The sequence below is a fragment of the Phycomyces blakesleeanus genome, assembly GCF_001638985.1.
Source record: "Phycomyces blakesleeanus NRRL 1555(-) unplaced genomic scaffold PHYBLscaffold_39, whole genome shotgun sequence".
Lineage (NCBI taxonomy): Eukaryota > Fungi > Mucoromycota > Mucoromycetes > Mucorales > Phycomycetaceae > Phycomyces > Phycomyces blakesleeanus.
In genome coordinates, this window is record NW_017265169.1 from 270,276 (window position 1) to 292,996 (window position 22,721).

Here is a 22,721-nt window from a genome sequence, read left to right on the forward strand (position 1 = left end):
GGGTGCTCTCTCTCGCGTAGCAAGACTCAAGTTGGATGGTGTGTCTGGCATGTTTGAGTAAGGCGGGGATATAGATATATGGCGTAGAATTTTAGAGCTACGTTGACTGGGTACGCTAGCACTATATGCAATTTCTGGTGCAGGACTGAGATTTCTAGTTTGGCCAGAATCACAGTTTCTGTGCGAGTCCATAGAGCTATTGAAAGTTATTAAAAATCAGAATTTCTCATTATGTAAAATAATACAACAATACCTTTTTGCACTGTGCCAGTTACAACCTCTTTGCGGATGCTTGCATTTGAAAAGTTGGATAATACCATGCTTCATAAAACTGTTTTGACCAGCAAGTAAGGGAAGGGCAACATTCTTTGCCTCTACTGCCCCTTTGCCTATCGATATGAAGGTTTTAATACCTAGTTATAAGGCATACTTTATACCATGGTGATTACCTGTCAAATTATTTCCAAAGGTCAAGTCAATCCAGTGGTGAAGGTTTGCAGACACATAATCACTCTCGAGTGCCTCTGCGTGTTTCTTGATAAAGTCCTCAGGCGAATCAGCCCACCTGTGTTGCTGAGAAATTAATATCTACCGATAATTAATAATTAATAACTTACAAAGGTATTTGAAGGTCGGGCATATCGGAATGCATCGACTTGAAAATAGTAGGATCTATACATCAGAGTACGCTATCAAGTTAGCTAGCTGCTTTTTATATTTTGGCTAGTGGTAGTGTAATATTTTATGTACCAGTATAAAATTCGGGGATACACTCATCTGGAGTCCACTCGTACAGACGGTGCATGGAAGAAGGATACTCATTGGGTTCATACTTTGATCGTACAAATTGACACAATACCTATTAAATTTACAGCTGTAAGTGATATATAACAGGATCACCGCATGTTTAAATTTGTGAGAATAAAAAAGAAACCTACTGGTATAGGTGTTCTACGTGCCAAGTAAACATAGTAAGTAATATCAGAAAGAATATCCGTAATATGATGTGGCACTGGCCCATCGAATGTAAAATCAAGCTGTTCGTCCCCTTTGTTCATTCGAAATTTTGTCTTTGTAAAGTCTCTCCATCCATCTTCTACGGAAGTGCCAGTGAAGTCAACTACCCAAGGTAAGATGGGATGGAAGTTTGGGTCACCTTCTTTTCGACCTATATCATCCTTAAAAGTTAATAGATATTTTAGGCGATAGTAAACATTAGATACTTTACCTGCAAGATGATTCAAGGCCATTATATAAGAGTAATTGGATATTTCACCTCGAACCCACTTTATAACCAATGGTTCTTCTTTTACATCTATCATCATATAAACCAACAAAAATAATGATTTTTATGTTTCTCTGGTACGTAAGGTCTAAAGATAAATCCACTTACCTTTTGTTAAAGTAGGTTCCCGAGCGTTATGGACAAGACTATCAATATCTATTTTGACAGTTTTGAGTAACCCTACTGAAAAGATATCTGCTTACAATGATTGTTATTACCTATATCCATAGGATTTGCACCACACTCCATTCCTGCCAGCTGTGTCCACAAATTTTCATCCACCAAAATATTCGAAGCTCTTAAACTTTTTATAGAATTACAGGCAATATATAAATTCCTATTTCTTCACGATATATTTCTTTATGTGCTATAAAGAAAACACTTGCCTCCCATGAAGAATTCCTCGGCTATGAAGACTGGCTACTGCTCGTAGCAATTGGTACACAACAAATCCTTTTTTGAAGTTTGAGCTAAGCACACCTGGATTGTAAGTAATAAGGTCTTGTAGAGTGGTTCCTCGATAGGAAGCCAAAAAATAGTATGCGTTCTCGGATTCAATAATCGCAAAAACATCTGGCAAATTTGAATTGGCTGGATCATTGTAAAGTGGTTTGGTGGCTTCCAATGGTTCGCCAAGAGCTCCGACTAAACTATCTTCTGACATTTCCTGCAACGCCAGTTGATCTGCTCCATCTTCCTCTCGTGGTATGACCTTATAACGTCTACTACACGGCCAGAGCATTTTCTGAATACGATTCACAAATTGCTTTTTTTTTAGTAAAAAGGGCAAATAGTTACACAATATAAAAGCATACAAAAACAGAAGTACGACAATACACGATTGTTAGATTTCCTCATACGTAGCTCCCCATGATGGTTTTTTGATTTCATGTTGTATTTACCTGATGCGTTTTTTCAATGCTCAAAGACTCGCCAAAAATTGACTCGAAATCCTCAAATGAATCCACCAACCCTCCAATCCTTTGATCAGCATCCTTTCCTTCCAATAACGATCTTAAGTAATTTATCAGTGGCCATCCACACTGCTCTTTGCCCTTTTTCTCTAGATTAGAGTTGGACTGATATAGTTGGATGCTAATAAATATAGAAATAATTTCAGCTATCAGCATTGAAAAAATACTCCATTTATATATTTTAGAAATAATTCATGACTTACTCGCTTCGCTTGGAGGGATCCTTGGGAAGCATGTTCACATAAATGTTAACAGTAGGCAATTGCTTTTGAGGATTTCCATCGGGAGAAAGAGCATGACGAGCATATGCCGGACTCTTAAGAATCACAAGTTCTTCATCGTCTTTTTTACTGGAGAGCTTCTCAATCCACTCTGTATCAACCTAGGGCAAGGCCATGAGGGATTTGGTTATGCGCTGTCTTCAATACGAATGGTGCCTGGCAAAAGCGTGAAACAATCTCGATGTTCCTACCACACAGCAGGCAGCTGAGCCCTGATTTCGGCCAGCGGGGAAGAATGGAAATGCCACGTCAATTTTAAGGTCATGAGCAATCTGAGTCTTTAGCTCATGGGTACTGAAACTATTGCCCATGTTAAGTAGAACAAAAGGGTTTGCTCCCATTTCAAATTCCGGATGAAACTCCCTCTTTGTATATGTGTTTATAAAAGTTAGTGCGGACACGGATGCGGATTTGCTTGGATGAGACCGTCACATCACCTTTAATGATAAATATGATATTCTTGTTCATTTATTTGGTTGTTTGCTTTACTAAACTATGTGTTTATATCTTTGTACTTTTATTCTTTATGTTATGGTTCTACTTGGACCAGATCTTCCTCTTGTTCATCAGCATCAAAGAACCAGTCTACTTGCTGAATCACGGCCTCAATAATCTTACTTTGAAGATCTGTTTGCATAATACTGCTGAGATCTTCGGCAGCTGTCCTCAAAAGACCAACTGAGAAAATAAGTGCGAGGGTAGAAGTCTCCATCTTATTGGCCTCACTGTGCAATGAAACTAGGTTTAGATGGCGCATCAAACTCTCCATAACAACATAATTTGATTTCGGCAAGACATGTATGATAGACTTTATCCGGAACATACGCTCATCGTAATCGGGTATTCCTTTGTGGGATTATTTTCGTGTTAGTCCTTTTTTTCAATACGTAGTATATTAATGTGTACTTACGTGCGGCATCAATAAACCAGTCATAATATTCATATGTGAGAAGTGGGTTGCGTAATTCACGAAAGTACAACTTCAATAAACCGGTTACCACATTAATATCGTGCTCTTCTTCAAGGTGAACCTCTTCATCTAAGTCGAGCTAGTTAGTATGAACATTCCACTATATACGAACAGATCTAAGTCTTACTACGATTGAATTGAGCACGATACTTCTGAATGGTAGAAGCAGGACCTGAAATACGATAAATTCCGACAGAATCCAATCCTACATATATTTGGGTCAGAAATTGTTACATTTCTTATATAATGTGCTACCTCTTTCTTCCACCTCTTTGATACACTGACGTAGTATACGTGGTATTTCTCCATTGTCATCTAAATGAAGAAAGCCGCCAAACACAGTGTTGCCTATTGATAAACAGTTAACATATTTGCTACTTAACCAAAGAAAAATTCACACACACACACACATATATATATACATACCTGCAGGAGACTCTGTCTGACCAACAACATGTTGTGCCTCAAGCTTTTCATCTTCCTTACCACTCTTTGAGAACCAATGCCCTATCTTTTTCGGCCTTGCTCGATGATCATCTGTATCTGTTTTTATTCTATACCTACGATCTTTTTCATCTGTTTCTGTATACTTTGTTTGAGCTTTATTGTCATCAGATTATTTCTTGTAATATTTCTACACTATAATACCTTTCCCTGTTTCCATTTTTCGATTGACCTTTAGTTGGTTCGAATCAGATGTCAGCATTCTCAACAATCGAATAATATCTATAGTGTTCTCGTGAATGATTATTTAGTAAAGGCCCAAATAAAAAATATTTCGCTTATAGAACTTACCAGACTCCTATATTTTAGTCAATAAAAAAATAGGTTAAATTAAAGAAAAAAAAAGTTGCACACAAGCCCGTCACCTCTTTTTGGCCTTCTCTCCTCGTAATCAAATCTCGCATGATTGTATCCAGCCAAGTAGAAAACTCTTTCTCATGGGAAGCTTGGATATATATCTTGACTTTCTTCTCAGTAGTGATTGTAAATACATGCTTTCTTCGGGTATCGTGTTTATTTGCTGGATCTATATGACAAGAGTCCAAATCAAATCCGCCTACTGGCACCAATGGTTTTGCTGGTTTCTAAGACATCCACGATTACAAAAATAATAATGATAATAATTGTAATATTCCATATTTGAGATCTATTTACCTTTCCCTTTGAGTAACTATCTTTGTATAACAACAAGAATCCATTGGAGAGAACAGCATAGTACATCTTCCAGGAACTTAGTTTTCCACCATCTTCCTTCTCAGCTCGCATTTTCATTTGGACAAATCCTTGGTGCCGGATCCATTCTGAGTGCAACTGATCCAATTCCTTGTGCCCATACAAGAATATAAATCTCCATTCGAGATATACACATGTCTATTAATAAATTTTAGCTTACCAGTTGCTTTAATTCAGAAGGTTTTAATTTTTGGAAGTTGGTCACCATGCCAAAATCATCTCCGGTGGTTGGTGAGAGTAACATATTGTCAAGCTTGCTTGCTAGTGCGTTTTCTTCTTTTTCTGGGACAAAGGCTCGACTACCAGAGGAACTTTGTACATTCACTGGTCTTTCCCAGCGAGACTCCCCGGTATGTTCATTAAAGTAGTAAATTGTTCCCTCATTGTCTTTTTTTTATATAAAAATAAAAATAAAAGATATTCAAACATTTCCATGCTATTGCTTCTTTGTTTTGATGCCTATTTTTAAATACACAAACTCACCATAAGCATGCTCCCATCCTTCTGGGAGTGTATCAGAATTGTATGATGTTTGCTGTACTTGTTCTTTTGATGGTGCTACATCAGAGGTAGATATAATAAGAGGTTCTTGATCGAAACTTGCACTTCCATGGAAACTAATTCCTCGGCCCTTATTAGAGGACTCCCTCGATCGGTACTCCAATGCAGGCGGAGTATCCAAAGAGTGTGTTGCTTTTTCAAAAGGTTGGCTAGATATTCCAAGGTTTGTGAAAGGAAAACTTTGAGGTCGTTGTCCAGTTAATGAGTAGTCTGGGCTTAGGTGTGTAATTTTACTCTCGTGTACTGATTTAACAACTCGTGGCAAGCTAACATCCCCACGCGATGTCTGTTGCTGTCAGTTTTGAATAAGATTAATTAGTGTATTTATGAGGGGCTAGTCTACATGCAAGAATAAATACCTCGTGTGATATTTCCCGCAAAGGTTGGTCTTTAACCAGCCCAGAATTTTCTATACAAGGACATTAGTAATGGCCTGGGAATTCGATTCTTACGTTTAACGTCTTGATCGGTTTCTAGCCGAATTCTGTTTGCAGGAAAAAATCCAATCTCATCATTCAGTTCTCCTAAATAATAAGAGCTCATTGTAAGGAAACCCAGACTGGAATGGAGAATGCCTCGGTACCTTCCCACCTAAAAAAGGTATTGGCAAATAAGCACGCTGTAGCAGGAACGCAGATTGTCCTAGCATTACCAGTCGTCATTGTGTTTCTCAAGAAGCTTTATTCTTTCTCCTTGTTTAAATGAAAGCTCAAACTCGCCCTCTGCGGTGTAATCCCACACTGCGATGAGGTATTGAACCATTGAAAATTAATTACAATGTTTCCGGTTGGAATCGAGAAGGTTAATACACAATAAAAGGATAACGTAGCTACAAAAAAGATGAAATAAAAGCGAGAACTTTGCGGAGTTTAAGGATATGAGAGTGGTGAGATGAAGACTGTCCAAGACATGGTCGTCAAGGATGACAGTCACGAAGAACATGCCGAAAGCTTTGAATGGGTGCCAAACACGAACAGGTATAAAAGGGAATTAAATCGATAGTTATTTTAATGATTTATACAATATAATATCTGAATGAATATACGTATATATATGGATATATTCAAGGGTTTTTATAGCTGATATAATACATTATAACTTTACTAATTATGGTTATCTTACCATCAAGGGAGATACATATAAACTGATTTCATTTTGATTCTTCTTACAACACAATTGAATCAACTTCTTTCTTTTCTTTTCAAAAAAAAAAAGAAAAAGTACCTGAGAAAAATACGGTGAGTATAAAGTGTGTAAAGTATTGCTCAACATCCTCAATACTTCACATCATGTTTCTCTTTGAAGCCAAAATTTAATTAGAATTTTATGTATCATCAAATGTACGGCACGGCTCTATTTCTCGTCCATACTAAAAAAGAACAAAGGGTCCAAAAAAACACAGTATAATTACCCTACACAAAAGTAAAGAATATTAATAACTTATATTACAGTCATAAAAAGTGCGGCTCAATGTATAAAGATTCAAAAATATTTTAAAAAGAAAAACTTATTCACAGGACAATTAATATAGTGTCTGAAAATAAGATTTTCTGAACTACATCACTACTTACGCATAAACAGAACAGAGAATTGATTTATCCTTTTTATTAATGAAGAAAATTGCTGATACATTCTTGTCGGCATACTTTGGGTAGGGATTATTGAGAGAAAATAAGCTCTTTTTTTTTGTAAAAATAACAATTGATAAACCCTTATATAAAGTGGAAATGCATTATCATATAATTCCATGAGCATGATTCGAAAAACCATATATAAACTATGGTTATTTGAAGTGATGAATCAAAAGGTAAGCTTTTCAAAAAGAAAAAGAAGTAATTAATATAGTTTTTTTTTCAGCATCGATCTGAATAAATAACGTTATACTCACTGTTTCTTACTAAAGGAGCAATTGAATGAAAGATTTATCACTGATTGCTCGGCAAGTTTTCTGATTTTTGAGCATTTTCTATGTGCATCTATAGACTTGCACACGACAGCCTATTATCTCATATAAGTTGAAAACAATAGACAAGTTTACTGTAATATTAGCCAACGCTTTTCGGTGCCTTATTTCTAATTATACTCCCATCCACGCTAATTTAAGGTGTTCCGGCAGAGAATATTTAGCAATATCCAGCAAAGTGCTCAATCTCTGGCCCTAATGCATTTCTCTTTTCAAGGAAAAGAGGGTAATACTCAATTCATTGCTTCTCGGTGTACTATGACACAACTTGTATTTCCTTCAAATAGACAAACGATTCTCAAACGCTGTGAAGAAATATTGTCGTACTTTCTTATTCTTTGATTTTTGTAGTCCTAACTGGGTGAACCTATATTTGTCCAAAGAAGTTAGAGGCTTGGATTTGATTGACCATGAACCTCAAAAACGTACCCTTCAATTACAATAAATTTACTCCCTTGAACTTGTCTCAGCTTCTCTATTGCCTCAATATGGAAGTTATCTGAGAATAATAGCTTATAATACAGTCGTCCCTCGATAATTTCAATCCCCTTTAATTTCACTCTTCAATAATTTCAAGGTTCTGGCGGACCCCCTTCTAAAAACAGGGCTAAACTTCCACGATTCTTGTTAATTTCACTTCCACAATAATTTTTGGCCTTGGAATTATCAAGGGATCACTATACGACAATATTGCCAACATTTACATTTAAGATGCATTTTCTCTGTTTCCATGTACAGACATGTCATTTGATAAAGTAGTCCATTTCGTTTTTTAATTATTTTTCTCCCTTTTCAGTTTTTAATGTAATTGGTGTGGACAGACTAAAGGTTCGAAAGAAAGGGCAAAAAAAGGGTAAAACAAGTTCATCCTTAACTTAGTCAATCAGACTAATTTATGACTGTCCACACCTTTTTTTACAAAAAATGTTCAAAATTAGTCAAAGTACATATTGGGTAAAAATGTGCTTATAATACCGTATCTGTCATCAAGTTATAATATTCTGATACGAGTTTTTCTAAACCTTGTACCCTATAGCACACAGTTTTCATCAAAACCATGCTCTTCTTCTCAACCCAAATGATAATAAAAGAAGATTGGCCACTCAGAATTGATTAAGACATTTGCCTTTTTTTGCCATTTTTTTGAACTTTTAGTCTGTCCACACTGGCTGGACAGCTTCGATAAAAGTATTGTATATCAGAGCCTTTTTATTCTGTTTTTGTAGATTTCTCGAGATTTGCTCAAGAAAGTATCCATTGAAAGCAAGGAATAAATTTTTGAGCAAAGATTCTTCAAGCTACCCCAATCAAGTCAATTTCCAAAAGAACAAAAAAATCTTATTCGAAGCAAATGCATCTATATGCCACTAATATATTGACTCTTATTGATATAGAAAGAAATAAGAGAGAAACATAAAGTTTACTGAAGACAATAAGAAGGTCCCTTTGGCAGTGTTTAGAGATAGGGTTCTTAGAAAAGGGAGTATAAGAATAAAGAATACCCTATAGAAAAAAAAAAGACGATTTTAGTGAATTGTTGCAAGTTTCCAGCGTTTAAAGTGTCTTATAGTTGAATTTTAATTAAGCACCAATTTCTCTCTCTTTTATATATATCCCGCTTTTTACGCCCCCATATTTTTGCAGTCAATGCAAAACATCCTTTTCCCAACTTCTTCAACCCAGTACAGGAATTAAAGACAATAAAATCATCCAAATCTAATAGCTTACCAGCGGTACCTTGGTTGTATCCTAGCGATAAAAGGCCTAAAATGTTAAAGATGTCTAAAAGAAACGCGCTTAATAGTTATCAAGGCTAGTATTGATAAAATATAAGCCAGTGAAGTTGATAAAAGATATTTTTATAATGTACAGTTTGGTCGTCAAGATTATCCATATGCTCATTAGAAATAATTGATCCAGTTAATCACAGGGAATCTGTATTCTGATTTTTCAAAATAGGAATCAGACGTAGCAATATCAACACAGAAAAGGGGTATACTCTTTGATAAAAAGAATCAATTAAGCAATATGCATATCTTCAGCAATACCATAGTATTTAGAGAATAATACATGTACGTATATCATATATCAAATTTATAGCTTAAACTGCTACCAAATATCATAAAAATTAGTACTTCTTCTTTGCATACTTCTTTATGTTTAACTTCCATTATTTTGATCAATAAAAACCATAAAATTCCAATATAAAACATCGTGCATTTGTTGAACCAATTATGAAGAATAGATATACCTAAAAAAATGTATAGATTCTCTATACTTCGAATATTTTATTGGATTAGATGCAAAAATAAGCTGAAATTTCATAAATCATACCTGCCAAAAAGTAAAACTAAGAGACTTAAATCTGGCATGTTATTGGCTATAAAAGTTACTCATGGGAAACTTTTTGTTACGCACCCGGAGCTCTAAAAAATGCTGCCAATTCCTACAATAGGGGGTTTCACCAGCTATGAATGTTGACTGTTGGATATAGCGGTAGTTTAATTCGGAAAATGATTGGCTGTGACGAATCTTCAAAAAGTGAAAAACGAGCATCCAAGCATCTAAAAAAATAGTTCGATACTCTAGATGTCGTGACTTAGCCGAAATTTTGTAAATTTTGTACTTTATGTACGATTGATGGCGAAGTTCATATAGAAGCAAAGTCAAAAATAAAACATAATTAATCTATATAAAAGTAGTTATCTTGATACCAAATTATAGAAGTCTAACTTACTTGTGAGGAAATTGGGCATAGGCACTATATTTATGGGTACTCTAATCAAGCGTATTGTACATATGAATTTTGACGTATATGAGAGAAAACATATCAACCAAGGGTCATTAGGGGGTTTCACCAGTCTTTTTTCGATACTTATTATTATTGGCTGGTGCTTAAACTACCGCTATATCCAACAGTCAACATCCAAAGCTGGTGAAACCCCCTAATGTAATCAGCGTATCGAAAACGGTTTTCCCATTTGGGATTCAGGTTATTAGAGGTAAAGTACTACAAAAAGAACATTTATCTGGCTATAAAGAGACTGAAAATTCTTCATCTCAACTTCTTTTCTCTACGTCTAAAAATTACATTTAATTCGTCTCAATCTTAAGTAAAAACACATACACAAACAGTACTACAATCGCTATAATGAACCGAAAACCATCTAAATTTTAATGCATAAATAACAAAACTGACAGCTGTAAATATATATTCACGTGACTTATTTTAGCAAAGGAAAAACAATTTTTAAGAAGCGGAGAATCTTACGCAAAACAGTATAATCTGCATGTAAAAAGAAAGACTCCAGTGCCTGGCTTGCCTTTGTTCAAGCTTTACACATAAACCTTTCTTTAATGCCAAGTGGAGAATCTAGCTCTAATGCTGCTAATTCTGGAGGAGTAGATGGATCTGGAATCGATGGATCTGCCTACTACGATGCTAACCAAGCATATTATTCAGGCTATGATTACAGCACAAATGGTTATGCAGCTATGGGAGCTGATGCAAGTGGTTACAACTACGATGCATCTCAATACTACTACGATCCCAGTTACTACTCCCAGTATTACGGCTCGGTTGATCCTAATGCTGCTGCTGCAAGTGATCCTACACCTACAGCCTCTAATCCAGTCGGAAAATACGCACCTGTCTCCTCATATCAACCCACTTCTTCTTATCAACCCTCTGCTGGAACTGGGGCGAATAACGCATCTTCAAGCGCATTTATGCTACCTGTATCAACGTCAGGATATACAGGACCTCGCCCTGCAAGTTCTACACCTGCGTCGGTAGCCGAAGAGGCTCGAAAGAAAGGCAAAAAAAAGTCACTTGTCCGTGCAGCAGGTGGCGAGGTGTGGGAAGATCCTAGTTTAGCTGATTGGGACGACAACGACTACAGACTTTTTGCAGGCGATCTTGGTAATGAAGTTACCGAAGAATTACTTTTTAAAGCATTTTCAAAGTACTCGAGCCTGCAGCGTACTCGCATTGTGCGGGACAAGAGAACTGGCAAATCCAGAGGTTATGGATTTATCAGTCTTAAGGATCCTAATGAGTTTGTAAAGGCGTGGAGAGAAATGAACGGTAAGAGCATAAAGATATATAGAGGTATCTGTAGGCGACTTATTTCTTACTTTTATATATATATATATATCTTATAGGAAAATATGTTGGAAACCGTCCTATAAAACTACGCAAGAGTAATTGGAAGGATCGTAATATGGATGTTCGTGTCAAAAAAGAGCGCGAACGCGTTGGACCTTACCAGAAAAATCGATAGATTACCCTTTTTTTAATATATGTTTGTCTTTGATATAAATATACATACATACATATATATATATATATAAATGAATAAAAATAATAACAATAGCAATAACAATTATACTAATAATAATAATAATGAAGAGCTGCCAATTTACCATGATTGTTCTGATAAAGGCAACAATAATACTATGGTCACCATTGGTATACCTTGGATCGAACCACATATAAACATGGAGACAACTGATTGGATAGTTCCGTTTTTAAGATAAATGGCACGAGGAATAAGGATCAATCAGTTTTTCAATAAAATTTAAAAAATAAAAATTGGGACAGCCACCTTATTAAAGAATCTTTGGGTTATTAAAGGTGTAGATATATATTGCCTCTTATAAACACTTTTCAGGTTTCTTATATAATGTGTATATAAAACGGCAAATATTTTGCTCTATTGCACAAGACAAAAGTATAAAGGATGGCTGGTAAGCTGGCCTTGGAAAATGGCAGCGCGTGGTGCCACACTGTAGGGTGATACGTCACGAAAGTAACGAAACTTTATTATTGTTGCATTTGGGTGGTCTAGCAAAATCTGTTTGGCCAGTCTAATCAATCTTGTTTTTTTTACTATTCTTTCTTTCTCCTTTTCTCTTAATTTTATATAGGCAACATATTCCCACCTAATGACACAAACCGAGCCAGAAGCTTACAACAAAGTAAGCCCCAATAATTTTATTAGTCATCTCAATCACACTTACTCACCTCATCATCAGGAGCAAGGTTCAGCACAGGTTTATACAGGTACTTATTGTTATTGGTCCAGAGGAGTTCAATTGTCTTATTACCGCGGTTTTCTTTGTAGATACTCCTGAGGATACCCTAAAAACCACTCCCCAGCTTCCAAAGCTTGATCTGGAAGAGTGTCCAGCCGTCGCCGTCAAAGACGATGGTCCCTTGCAAGACACACGGACCGAGTCCGAGTCATCCTCCGAGAAATATATTGAGGAACCTAAATCTACAGCGGAGGATGAATGTATCAAGTCAAAGGATACTCAAAGCAGCCACACCACTGTTGAGGTGTCAAAAGAAGAAGAATCTGCTACTAGAACTATCAAGGCGTTCGATGCTCTCTTACCTGAAGAGCTTGTTGAATCGTCTACAGCACAAGAGGTTACTGTTCAAGTTATTAACAAGGTTGAACTGGTCTCTGACCACGTCGAATCGGCTCACAACTTGCCTGTTGCTGTCCAACAGACACTGGCATTGATTAAGCCTGACGTGACAGTAACTGCATGCAAACAGGAGGCTATGATTTCCATGATTATTGACGCTGGATTTAAGATCGTCAAAGAACGTGAAATCCACCTCTCTGTAGACCAGGCCCGTCTATTCTATCGCGAGCATGAAAGCAAGCCTTTCTATAATGATTTAGTTAACCTTATGAGCAGGTAAACATACGATTCACCCTTTTTTTTAGAATCTTGACGAGGGATGGCGGTAGACTTTGCTTACATACACATCTTGCTGCATATATGCGTGCGTGCATGCAGAATGTGCTTTTATTTATTTCTGAAATGCAGAAGCAACTCATACATAACTATATCTTATTAGTGGCCCTGTTTACGCCATGGTGCTTGAGAAGGAAAATGCAGTCCAAGCCTGGAGAGAGCTTATGGGCCCAACAGACTCCAAGAAAGCAAGCGAGATTGATCCTAACTGGCAAGTCCTGCGCTTTTAGGCTCTTGTCCTATTTGGTGGTTCATAACAACCTATTTATAGTATTCGTGCACTCTTTGGCACAGATGGCCTACATAATGCAGCCCACGGCAGCGACTGTTTAACTAGCGCTGAACGCGAGATCGACATCATTTTCTCCTTCGAATCCGAATCCGAAACAAAACAGGTCGAGCATACTGAAAACATCAGTCTGACAACCAAGACAATCACCCAAGAAACCGAGGTTGAATTAGATGAAGAAACAGAGGAGCTTGAGGAGCTTGAGGAGCTTGAGGAGCTTGAGGAGCTTGAGGAGCTTGAGCTAGATCTGGAGGATGAGACAATCAGTGGGATGACAGAGACCAAGGTCTATAAGTCTTTTACTGTTGAAGAAAAAGAGACCCACGCTTCTTTAGGCGAAATCGTTTACAATGACGAAAAAGATGTTGCTATTAATGATGAACAAATTTTGGAACTCAAGGAAGGTGCCCAGACCAAGGTCAAGGAAATTTTGCCAATCAAGACAGAAATTCAAACAGCAGTAGAAGATACCCAGATAATCAAAAATGATGATTATCATCACACCATTGAGAAAGAGATTTCAACAGTTAAATTCGTCACCCAGACTGAAGTCAATGCTGTCGAGGAAAAATCGATTGCTGAAACCATTGGTGCCCATTCTGAGCAAAAAGAAGTTCAGGCCGTTATAGAAGAGACTCTTGTAAATGCAGCTGATGATTCTACAATCCAGATAGAAGCCCAGACTGAGACAGAAAAGACCCAGGCCAACAAAGAAAACACTCGCGCCACTCTTGAAGAGACTTTGACAGCCGACGTTCAAACAAAGGTGGAGTCTCATATTGTCACCGAAGAATTTTTTCCCGTCAAGGTTGAACTTCAGACCTCTGTAAAGGAAGTTCAGGGAGATGAGGAAAAGATTCAGGTTATTACCGAAGAAGTCTCGACTGCCGAATTTAATCTTGAGACTACAGAGGAAAAGACCCAGAATATCAAAGAACAGACACATACCGTCGAGCTAGTTTCTGAAGATACCGAAAAAGATACCAACACCCTCAAAGAAGAGCTTTCTAGTGTCGAGGTGTATTCTGATGAAGCCAAGGATACTAAAAATGATTATTCGTCAATCGAGCTTGATCTTGAAGATACAGAAGAATCATCTCAGGTTATAGAAGACGAGACTGTAACTGTTGAGCTTGATCTTGAAGATACAAAAGAAACGACTCAGGTCGTAGAAGACGAGACTTTAACAATCGAGGTTGATCTTAAGAGCATTAAAGAAGATACCCGAGCTGTCAAAGACCAGACCTTGACGGTCGAAGTAGACATTAATACTGTCGAGAAAAACTCCGATGCTGATGTTACTCATAAAGATACCAATGAAGAGACATCTGTTACCAAGGAAGATACTTCTGCTGCTGAAGTCAACCTAGACGATATTAAAAAAGAAGACAAAACAATAAAGGAGGAAACTTTGGTATTTGAAATCGATTTGGAGGACGACAAGAAAGAAACTCAGATTATTAAAGAAGATACCCTGACAGTCGAGGTGGACCTTAAGGCCATTAAAGATGAAACTGATACAGTCGATACAGAAGTTCACTCTGTAGTTGAAGAGACTCAGTCCGCCAAAGAAGATTCTGAGGTCAACCTCAACAAGGCTCAAGATATTATTGATCACAGCAAAAACGTTGTATTAGTCGAAGATACGCATGCTACCGTCGAAAAGACTTATGCCGAAAATGAAGATATTCAATCAATTGAAAAAGATGCCCTGACATTCAAGGAAGATACCGGAATTACAGAAGAAATTGTGTGCGAGGTTGAACACAATGATATTGAGGTTGTCAAACATGAAGATGCTACAAAGGTGGTTACCGAGTCTGAAGAGGAAGTTCATGAGCTTTCTGTTATGGATTCTTCACCAAAGCCTATGTCTGATATCACTTCACCCGCTGTTGTTTCCCATGAAGTTGAGACTACTAAAGACGATAAACTCGTTACCGAGGAAACTAAGATTGACGAAAGTGACAGTACTACCTCTATTGATTCTAATGTCGAGCAAACTACTGTAACTGAGGACTCTATCCTTACATCTGCTACAACTACGAGCACGACTACTACTGTAACTGCAACTGTTGACACTGCTGATTTCACAACGACTTCCGAGCAAGAGACCGCTGTAACCGATATTAGTGTTGCCGATGGTACTCTAACCGAGACTAGCAGCTCCAATGCTATTGTTGCCGAGACTAGTGTTGCCGAGACTACTTCTGCAGAAGTTTCTGTTGCAGAGACTAATGTTGCAGAGACTACTGTTGCCGAGACTGATGTTGCCGAGACAATTTCTGCTACTGGAAATGAACCTGTAACTGAGGTCCCAGATGTTATTAAAGAATCTCTCCCCAAGACTGTCACTACTCCTCTTCCCGTTGTTGTCACTGAAAACATTGCTCTTGCAACTCATGCCCCTGTCTCGGAAAAGCTCAGCATTTTCCAGCGCGCACCAGTCCATCAACACACCGGTGCTCACGAGTTCCAAACTACACAAACAAAGGTTGAAGTTAGTCACAAACCACGCGTGTCTCTTGGAGGATCTGTGAAACAAAGAGCCAACATGTTCAAAGAAAAAATTGACCAGAATGCCTTTGCTGTTCCCTCCAAGAAGAACCTTGAGGCTATTGATCTTTCTAAGAATAAGAGCGTGAGCACCAAGTTAGCTGCAATCAACAAGTCCTTTGACTCGCAAGTTGAGGCAAAGGTTGAAACACGTGCTGAAACAGTTGATGATGAAGCTAACAAGGAGGATGACAAGGTTGAAGCCGAAGCTAAAGATGAAACCAAGTCTGAAGACGTTGACATCAAGGCCGAGGCAAAGTCTGATACTTCCAAATCTGAAGAAGTTCAGATTGAGGCTGACGTAATTAAGGCTGATGAAAAGAAGGAAGAAGGCAAGACCAATGATTCCAAAGCTGAAGAGGTGACGGAGGTTCATATTGAAACCACCAAGACTGAGACAAAGACCGAGGTCAAAGAGGATTCCAAGGCCGAAACCAAGGAAGAAATCAAGTCTGAAATTAAAGAAGACACCAAGGCTGAATCTGAGGATGAAGTAATCAAGTCTGAGGTCAAGAATGAAGCCGTCAAGGCTGAAGTCGAGGAGAAGGTTGCCGAGACTGAGGTCAAGGAAGAAACCAAGGAAGAAGTTCTCAAGGCCGAAGTCACACCTGAAATCCAGATTGAAGCTTTGAAGATTGAATCTGAGGTCAAGGAAGCAGCCACGTCTGAAGCAAAAGAAGATGACACGCCTGTCCAGATTCAAGCTACTGTCACCAAAGAAGTTGTCGAAGACAATCAAGAACCTATTGCCGAGACTTCTGAAGTTCAAATTGAGGCAGAAGTAACTGAGAATGAAATTAAGAAGCAAGACACGGAAGCAGTTGCCACCAAGCTCGAACATAAAGAACACACTGAACATGGAGACGCAGTGCCCAAGCATACAGTGAAGAAGACTGTTGTTGCTCATGGTAACAAGGAGATCAAGCCCAAGTCTCCTTCCCGCTCTCCTCTTCATCATGGCACCCATGGCACTACTGTTAAGACTACTGCTGTACACAAAACCAGACCTGCTGGCTTGACTGCCTCCCATGATTCTTCTGCTGGAAAGAAGGAAGACTCTGCAGACAAGCCCCACGGTAAGACTCCTTTGAGAAACAAGACCTCTCCTACTGGAATTGCTCGTGCAACTGTGACCAAGCGTGTCGTTGGTGATGCACACCATGCAAAGGCTTCGGAAGATACCGAACATGGTAAGAAGCCTGCCACTGGTACTACCGCCACAAAAACGGCTCGTGTTCCTCGTGTAGCCGGTTTAGCCAAAAAGACAGTTACCAAGACAGAGGAAAAGGCGGATGAAAAGGCCAAGAAGCCCGTTGCCAAGCCACTTGTGTCTCGTTTGACAGCTCCTACTGCCGCAAGTGCTCGTAAACAAGCGGCCGAGGCAGCCGAGGCAAATAAGGCACCTGTCAAGGCCACCCGTATTGTGAGAAAGAGTCCAACTGCTTCTTCAGTTGCCTCCACTGGCTCTACCAAGCGCACCAGTCCCAGCAGCACTATTGATACAGTAAAGTCAGCTACTGCTTCAGCTGCTAAAAAGCCTGTTGCCACTGTTCGTACTACTCGAGTCTCGACTGCTGACAAAGAAGTCAAGGCATCCACTGATGCGCCTAAACGTGTTGTGCGCCGTGTTCCTGCTACTGGAGCAAAGGTAAATATAAATACAATTACGTATATGCACTTTTTTTTATTCCTTTCTTCCAAAAACGATAATAATAATAATAGTAATAATAACTCACTGTGTAATTTGTGTTTCCAGAAGGCCCCATCGGCCACTGAACCTGCTGCAACAAAAGCACCACGCGTCCCAGCACATGGTGCAACTACTGTCAAGTCATCTGTGCGCTCTACTACAGGTGTGCCTACAACAAGAACTCGCAAGGTTGAGAAGCCAGCTGCTGACAAGACTGGAAAGAAACTCTCTGTGAAGAAAACTGGGCACTCTGACTTGAGTAACGAAACCACCAGCTCTGCTGGAAAGGAGAGAGAAGGAACTCCTAGCCCTGTTACCACTACCACAACATCGTGTACCCACACCGATGAGGACGGTGTAAGCGGCGAGAGCATTGACGAACAAACTCACTCTGAGCATACTGTGACTGAGGATGAGGTTTCTGTGACTGCGACTGAGTCTGTTACTCCTGAGGGTAGTCTTAGCGCAGAGGCTTCTCACGAGGAGCATGAAGAGCATGAAGAACATGAAGAACACGAAGAACACGAAGAGCACGAAGAGCATGAGGAGGAATCTAGCGACGTACATGATGATGAGGTTGCTGCAATTACTCAGTCTGAGACCATCAAGGTTGAGAAGAGTGTTGAGCAGATCTCCGCCGAGTCCAACACTGCTTCTTCTCTCCGTGGTCAGACCCCCGAGATTTCCCAACTTCGCAACAAGTTTGAGCATTTTGGACCTGCACATGTTGAGGTTGGAGGACGTACTTCTACTTCCCCTGCTATCAAAGATCTCCGTACCAAGTCTCCTGGTAACCGCATCAAGGACATGATGAACCGCTTTACCCAATAATTTCCAAGAATCCTACACATGACTTGTTTAAAAACAAGGCAAGCAGTAATTAATAACCAAAAAAGAAAAATCACACACATACACACAATCAATCACACACAACACGGATAACAACAACGCACAAGTCTTTAGGCACAATTTTTTTTATATCTTTTTATTTTATTTTATTTTATTTTATTTTTCTTTATCCTTTTTCTTATTCGTCTTTTTAGCGCCATAATGCTTGTATGAAATGCGCTTCTTTATTATTATTATTATTAGTATCTGATGAATAAAATATGCACTCTTTTTTTTTTCTAATAAGAGAAACATCTGTTGCGTCATTAATCCCAAAAGATTAATATATTATATATAGAAGAAAAAAAAACTACCCCGCTAATATTTTAGCTTGAATCTTTTTTTTTTTTTGGATTATTAAACAATAAGCTTTAATACAACATAAAGAAAATGCTGTTGCGTTCAAGAAGTATTATATTGGCATGCACCCGTACTTTCACCACCCGGGTGAACCTTTCGAGAAAACTTGGTCAAAGTGTGCCAATAACCTATCCCAGGCTTTCGATGCGTACAATGACAACTGCCAGTCGGCCCATGTGGTATGCGGCACATCATGACAACCACAAAACATGTTGGAAGTGCGAGGCGCCTGTTCCTAATGTTGATCTTCATTGTGACAATGAAGATTGTGGGGCGATTCAGCCTGTGCCTTCTGACATTAATTTCTTTAGATTACTCCATGTAGGAAAGGGACCTAACCAGTAAGTTTTCCATGTTTTTTTTTGCTTGGTTGTTTAGAAGAAAATGATAGAATGAATAAAAATGGTAATGATAATGATAAACAAATTAATAAATGTACTCTTTTCTTTATCCTTTTTTGTGTGGGTGGGTGGATGATATTAGTGATGAGCCAACATTCGACGTAGACACCAAAGCCTTGAGAATGAAGTTTTTGCGATTGCAGCAAAAGGCACACCCAGATAGTTATTCTCAGGCATCAAAGGTAAATTTCTTTTTTAATCAAGTAAAATTAAATTACATAATCAATGGAAGAAAAGGAAAGAAAGAAAGAAAGAAAGAAAAGAAAAAAGAGGGGGGAGATCAAGGAATTGTGTGTTAAACTTAAATAGCACGAATATTCCCTGGCCCAAACCCAATCTTCTGTGATCAACAAAGCCTACAATACACTGTTGGACCCTCTTGTGCGCGCACACTATATGCTGTCCCTCAAGGGTAAGCAGGTGAGTGAGTCGGAATCCCTTCAGGACCCTGAACTTTTGATGGACGTAATGGAATTCCGTGAGGAACTGGAGGAGGCAGAGACTGAGGAAGATGTAGCAAGACTCAAGAAGGTTAATGATGGTAAGTTTAGAAAAAGAAAAAGAAAAAGAAAACCCTACATACACATACACATACACATACGTACGTACGTACGTACACATTAATATTAATATTAATATTAATATTGTTAAATTAGAAAAGTACCGTGAGGCTGTTCAACATATCTCGGGAGCATTTGGCAAGGGAGATTATGAGCTCGCAAAGGAATACACCGTTCAATTACAATATTGGGCAAGGATTCGCCGGGTCATTATCGATTGGTCGCCTGGGAAAAGAGTGGAGATCCAGCATTGAAGCATATGCCGATAATTAAACGTGCATATATACATTTATGAAAAAAGTGTGAAATCCCACTTGGATTTCTCACGAATAATATATATATATATATATATATTATATTTTCTATTTTATACAGTGAATCCAACAAGCAATATCACAGCCAATTAAAATCTATATAATAGACCAATCAAAATCAATGTCTTATTTTCAGTAATGGATGTCGTATCTTTAGAATCAACGTCGCCTGCTTAGAAATCTTGGCACTCGAAAAATATAAAAGGAGAACGAGCATTCTTTCTTCTTTTTTTTTCAGGGTTTTGTGTTTTTAATGACATAACAATTTGACATGACTCCAATACTTTTATATGAAGATGGGCATGGAAATGTTGTTGATGAGAGTGGTGGTCCTGAGCCTGTGAGCTCCATCGTTGATCAGAATAAATTTATTATCAGCTATCCTACGGGACACGACATTTCGATTCTCCCAGCCCGCAAGTTGCGACTTTTTTTCTTTTTTTTTTTTTTTTACTGACATAGACTAATTATATCTGGTCCCTAAGGATATAGAATATTCGTATCAATACTTTCTTTTGTTCTTTGGGGAAAAAAAGTGAGATGTGGGTGCTTTTAAGCTCTGGTAATACAAGTAGGTGAAAGAAAGAGAAAATACTTCAAATGCGTGAGAAGGGCTAATAAATAGTAAAATATTCAACAAGATTACGCTACAAAGTCTTTAATAATTGAATTTAATATTTTATATTGTTTAGGACACGCCATTTAGCCCTGAAGGGTTAGAGAGAGACACCCGGCCCTGGATAGGTAGTCAGAATGAATTAGTCTGGTTAGATGGAAACGTCGTGTCCCATCAGAAAACGTTGGTCCCTTATGATCTCTGTTATTAAGATGTTCTTATTATTAATATTATTATTATAAAAGGAAAGAGAAAGAATTATATGGAATTAACATGAGAATTTCATATAACCTGTATACATATTTATTCTTTAATTTATTGTGTAAAGTGGAAATATAGACAGACATTATTATTTTTTATTGTTTTCTGGTTTGTGTTTTTGATTAGTTTATAATGTATTTGGGACTCTTTGTAATTTGAGTGTAACCTGTGTATGAAATCCAAATTGATAAGGAAACCATTAGGTACAAGAAGTTTAGTAAAGAAACGAAATGGTTATAATAATAATATTTAAAGAAAGAAAGAAAGATCAGCTGTCCATAAATCTTTTGGTATCATTACTACTTACTTGATATTAATATATTGGTTTTTATTCTTATGGTTCATATAATTAGTAACTTGTGATAAATACCGAGAATTAACAGCTACAAAGTCCAATCATAAATTGCCGTACAAACCGTAACTGTTGTGATTGGAAATAATAATAAAAAATTCTATAATTTATTTCTTTATATATACATTTTGATGTTTTCTTATGGTTTTTATAGATAATTGAAGAGGTCAATTATTATTCTTATTGAAGCATGGAGGGTATGAATGAAATGTATTCTTTATTCTTAACGCTATTACTATGACTACTATGACTAGTATTACTAGTATTACTATTATTATTTTAGTTGGCTGCCCTTAAAGATAAGTGTAACATTACATTATTATATATATATATATTTAAAATAAAATAAAATAAAATAATATATATATACAGTATTAAGAACTGTACAGTGATTGATAATCTATTAGTGATTATTTTGCTTTGGTTTGGTTTGGTTTGGTTTGGTTTGGCTTGGGTTGGGTTGGGTTGCTTTATATATATAAAATATATATATATCTTTGAAAATTAATGCAAGTTACGCAAAATTTGAATAAAATGATTGGTTTTTGAGTGCTTTATTGTGATTTGTTTGATATTCAAAAGAAAAGAAAAAGATTGGCGTCTTGTATGGTGTTATTGGGCTGGGTAGAATAGATTATGGGGGCTTGGGACCCTATTGACTAGAATCAGACAAGCAAAAAGGGGGAATATATGTAGAAAGAGGACATGGAAATAGTCCAGTACTAGAGGATTGTGAAGGATCGGGTTTGCCAGGGACGGAGTTCTCGGTTAGGCCTGGGTAACCCCCCGTTCTCCCTTCCAAAATGAAGATCGATTTTTTGTTTCCCTTTTGAATTAGGGTATACAAAACTTATTTTATTTTATTTTATTTTATAATGGCTTGTCTGGACTGTGCTTAACAAACCCAAAATAAAATGTATAAATAAATAAATACAAAAACGACATTTACAGCAACCTTTTTCTTGTTCAATCAGAAGCAAGGTACAGCAATAGAAAGTACAATGGAACGATCATGAATCACAAGAGAGAAAGATATATATATATATATATATATATATAATAGAAAAGCTTGTATTTGTATTAGGCCCATTTGTTAAGCTCTATTAGAATTTCTATTGAATTGTGTACTTTTAGACTACCTCTTTAATGAATACCACATCTAAATAAAGACTCCTTTTTTTTTTTTGCTTCGTTAAAATAATTAGATTTTATATGTATATATACTTTGTATAAATGTATATTTAATACCAAATAAAATAAAATAAAATAAAATATAAAATAAAATAAAAAAAAATTAAAATCTGATTAACATTTACACCTAAAGAATTCATCTTCAGTCCTTTATTTCTCTCCAATTTTCCCTTTTTATTTTATATTATATTCTCCTGCTTA

The 22,721-nt window shown here is 37.4% G+C and overlaps 6 protein-coding genes across 6 annotated transcripts; 4 read left to right on the plus strand and 2 right to left on the minus strand.

Moving 5' to 3' along the window:
• Positions 1-742: 742 nt before the first annotated feature.
• PHYBLDRAFT_175602 (hypothetical protein) lies at positions 743-2,881 on the minus strand (the record flags this gene model as incomplete). Its single annotated transcript, XM_018437524.1, has 9 exons — positions 743-859; positions 939-1,168; positions 1,229-1,315; positions 1,394-1,465; positions 1,504-1,589; positions 1,666-2,051; positions 2,188-2,380; positions 2,463-2,641; positions 2,732-2,881. 9 exons carry the CDS (start codon positions 2,879-2,881, stop codon positions 743-745), a joined length of 1,500 nt encoding a protein of 499 aa, XP_018284119.1.
• Positions 2,882-2,987: 106 nt separating this feature from the next.
• Positions 2,988-6,150, minus strand: PHYBLDRAFT_189420 (hypothetical protein). The gene is made up of 15 exons (XM_018439659.1): positions 5,960-6,150; positions 5,891-5,898; positions 5,760-5,831; positions 5,667-5,716; positions 5,230-5,599; positions 4,907-5,133; positions 4,669-4,836; positions 4,380-4,598; positions 4,306-4,312; positions 4,159-4,236; positions 3,937-4,110; positions 3,766-3,858; positions 3,638-3,715; positions 3,451-3,579; positions 2,988-3,386 (listed from the first exon to the last, which is right to left on the minus strand). Exons 1-15 carry the CDS (start codon positions 6,067-6,069, stop codon positions 3,070-3,072), a joined length of 2,100 nt encoding a protein of 699 aa, XP_018284120.1. The 5' UTR covers positions 6,070-6,150; the 3' UTR covers positions 2,988-3,069.
• A 767-nt stretch (positions 6,151-6,917) lies between these two features.
• On the plus strand, positions 6,918-7,612 carry PHYBLDRAFT_175604 (hypothetical protein; the record flags this gene model as incomplete). Its single annotated transcript, XM_018437525.1, has 3 exons — positions 6,918-6,958; positions 7,030-7,114; positions 7,412-7,612. The coding sequence occupies 3 exons, from the start codon at positions 6,918-6,920 to the stop codon at positions 7,610-7,612; spliced, it is 327 nt and encodes a 108-aa protein (XP_018284121.1).
• A 3,387-nt stretch (positions 7,613-10,999) lies between these two features.
• On the plus strand, positions 11,000-11,553 carry PHYBLDRAFT_24523 (hypothetical protein; the record flags this gene model as incomplete). The annotated part of the gene is made up of 2 exons (XM_018439848.1): positions 11,000-11,357; positions 11,435-11,553. 2 exons carry the CDS (start codon positions 11,000-11,002, stop codon positions 11,551-11,553), a joined length of 477 nt encoding a protein of 158 aa, XP_018284122.1.
• A 1,223-nt stretch (positions 11,554-12,776) lies between these two features.
• PHYBLDRAFT_119584 (hypothetical protein) lies at positions 12,777-13,272 on the plus strand (the record flags this gene model as incomplete). The annotated part of the gene is made up of 2 exons (XM_018428692.1): positions 12,777-12,982; positions 13,146-13,272. Coding segments are annotated over 2 exons (333 nt in total), but the record flags the coding sequence as incomplete, so codon positions are not given.
• Positions 13,273-18,826: 5,554 nt separating this feature from the next.
• Positions 18,827-20,214, plus strand: PHYBLDRAFT_160709 (hypothetical protein). The gene is made up of 4 exons (XM_018434235.1): positions 18,827-19,166; positions 19,309-19,408; positions 19,536-19,767; positions 19,883-20,214. The coding sequence occupies exons 1-4, from the start codon at positions 18,979-18,981 to the stop codon at positions 20,038-20,040; spliced, it is 678 nt and encodes a 225-aa protein (XP_018284124.1). The 5' UTR covers positions 18,827-18,978; the 3' UTR covers positions 20,041-20,214.
• The last annotated feature ends 2,507 nt before the right edge of the window (positions 20,215-22,721 follow it).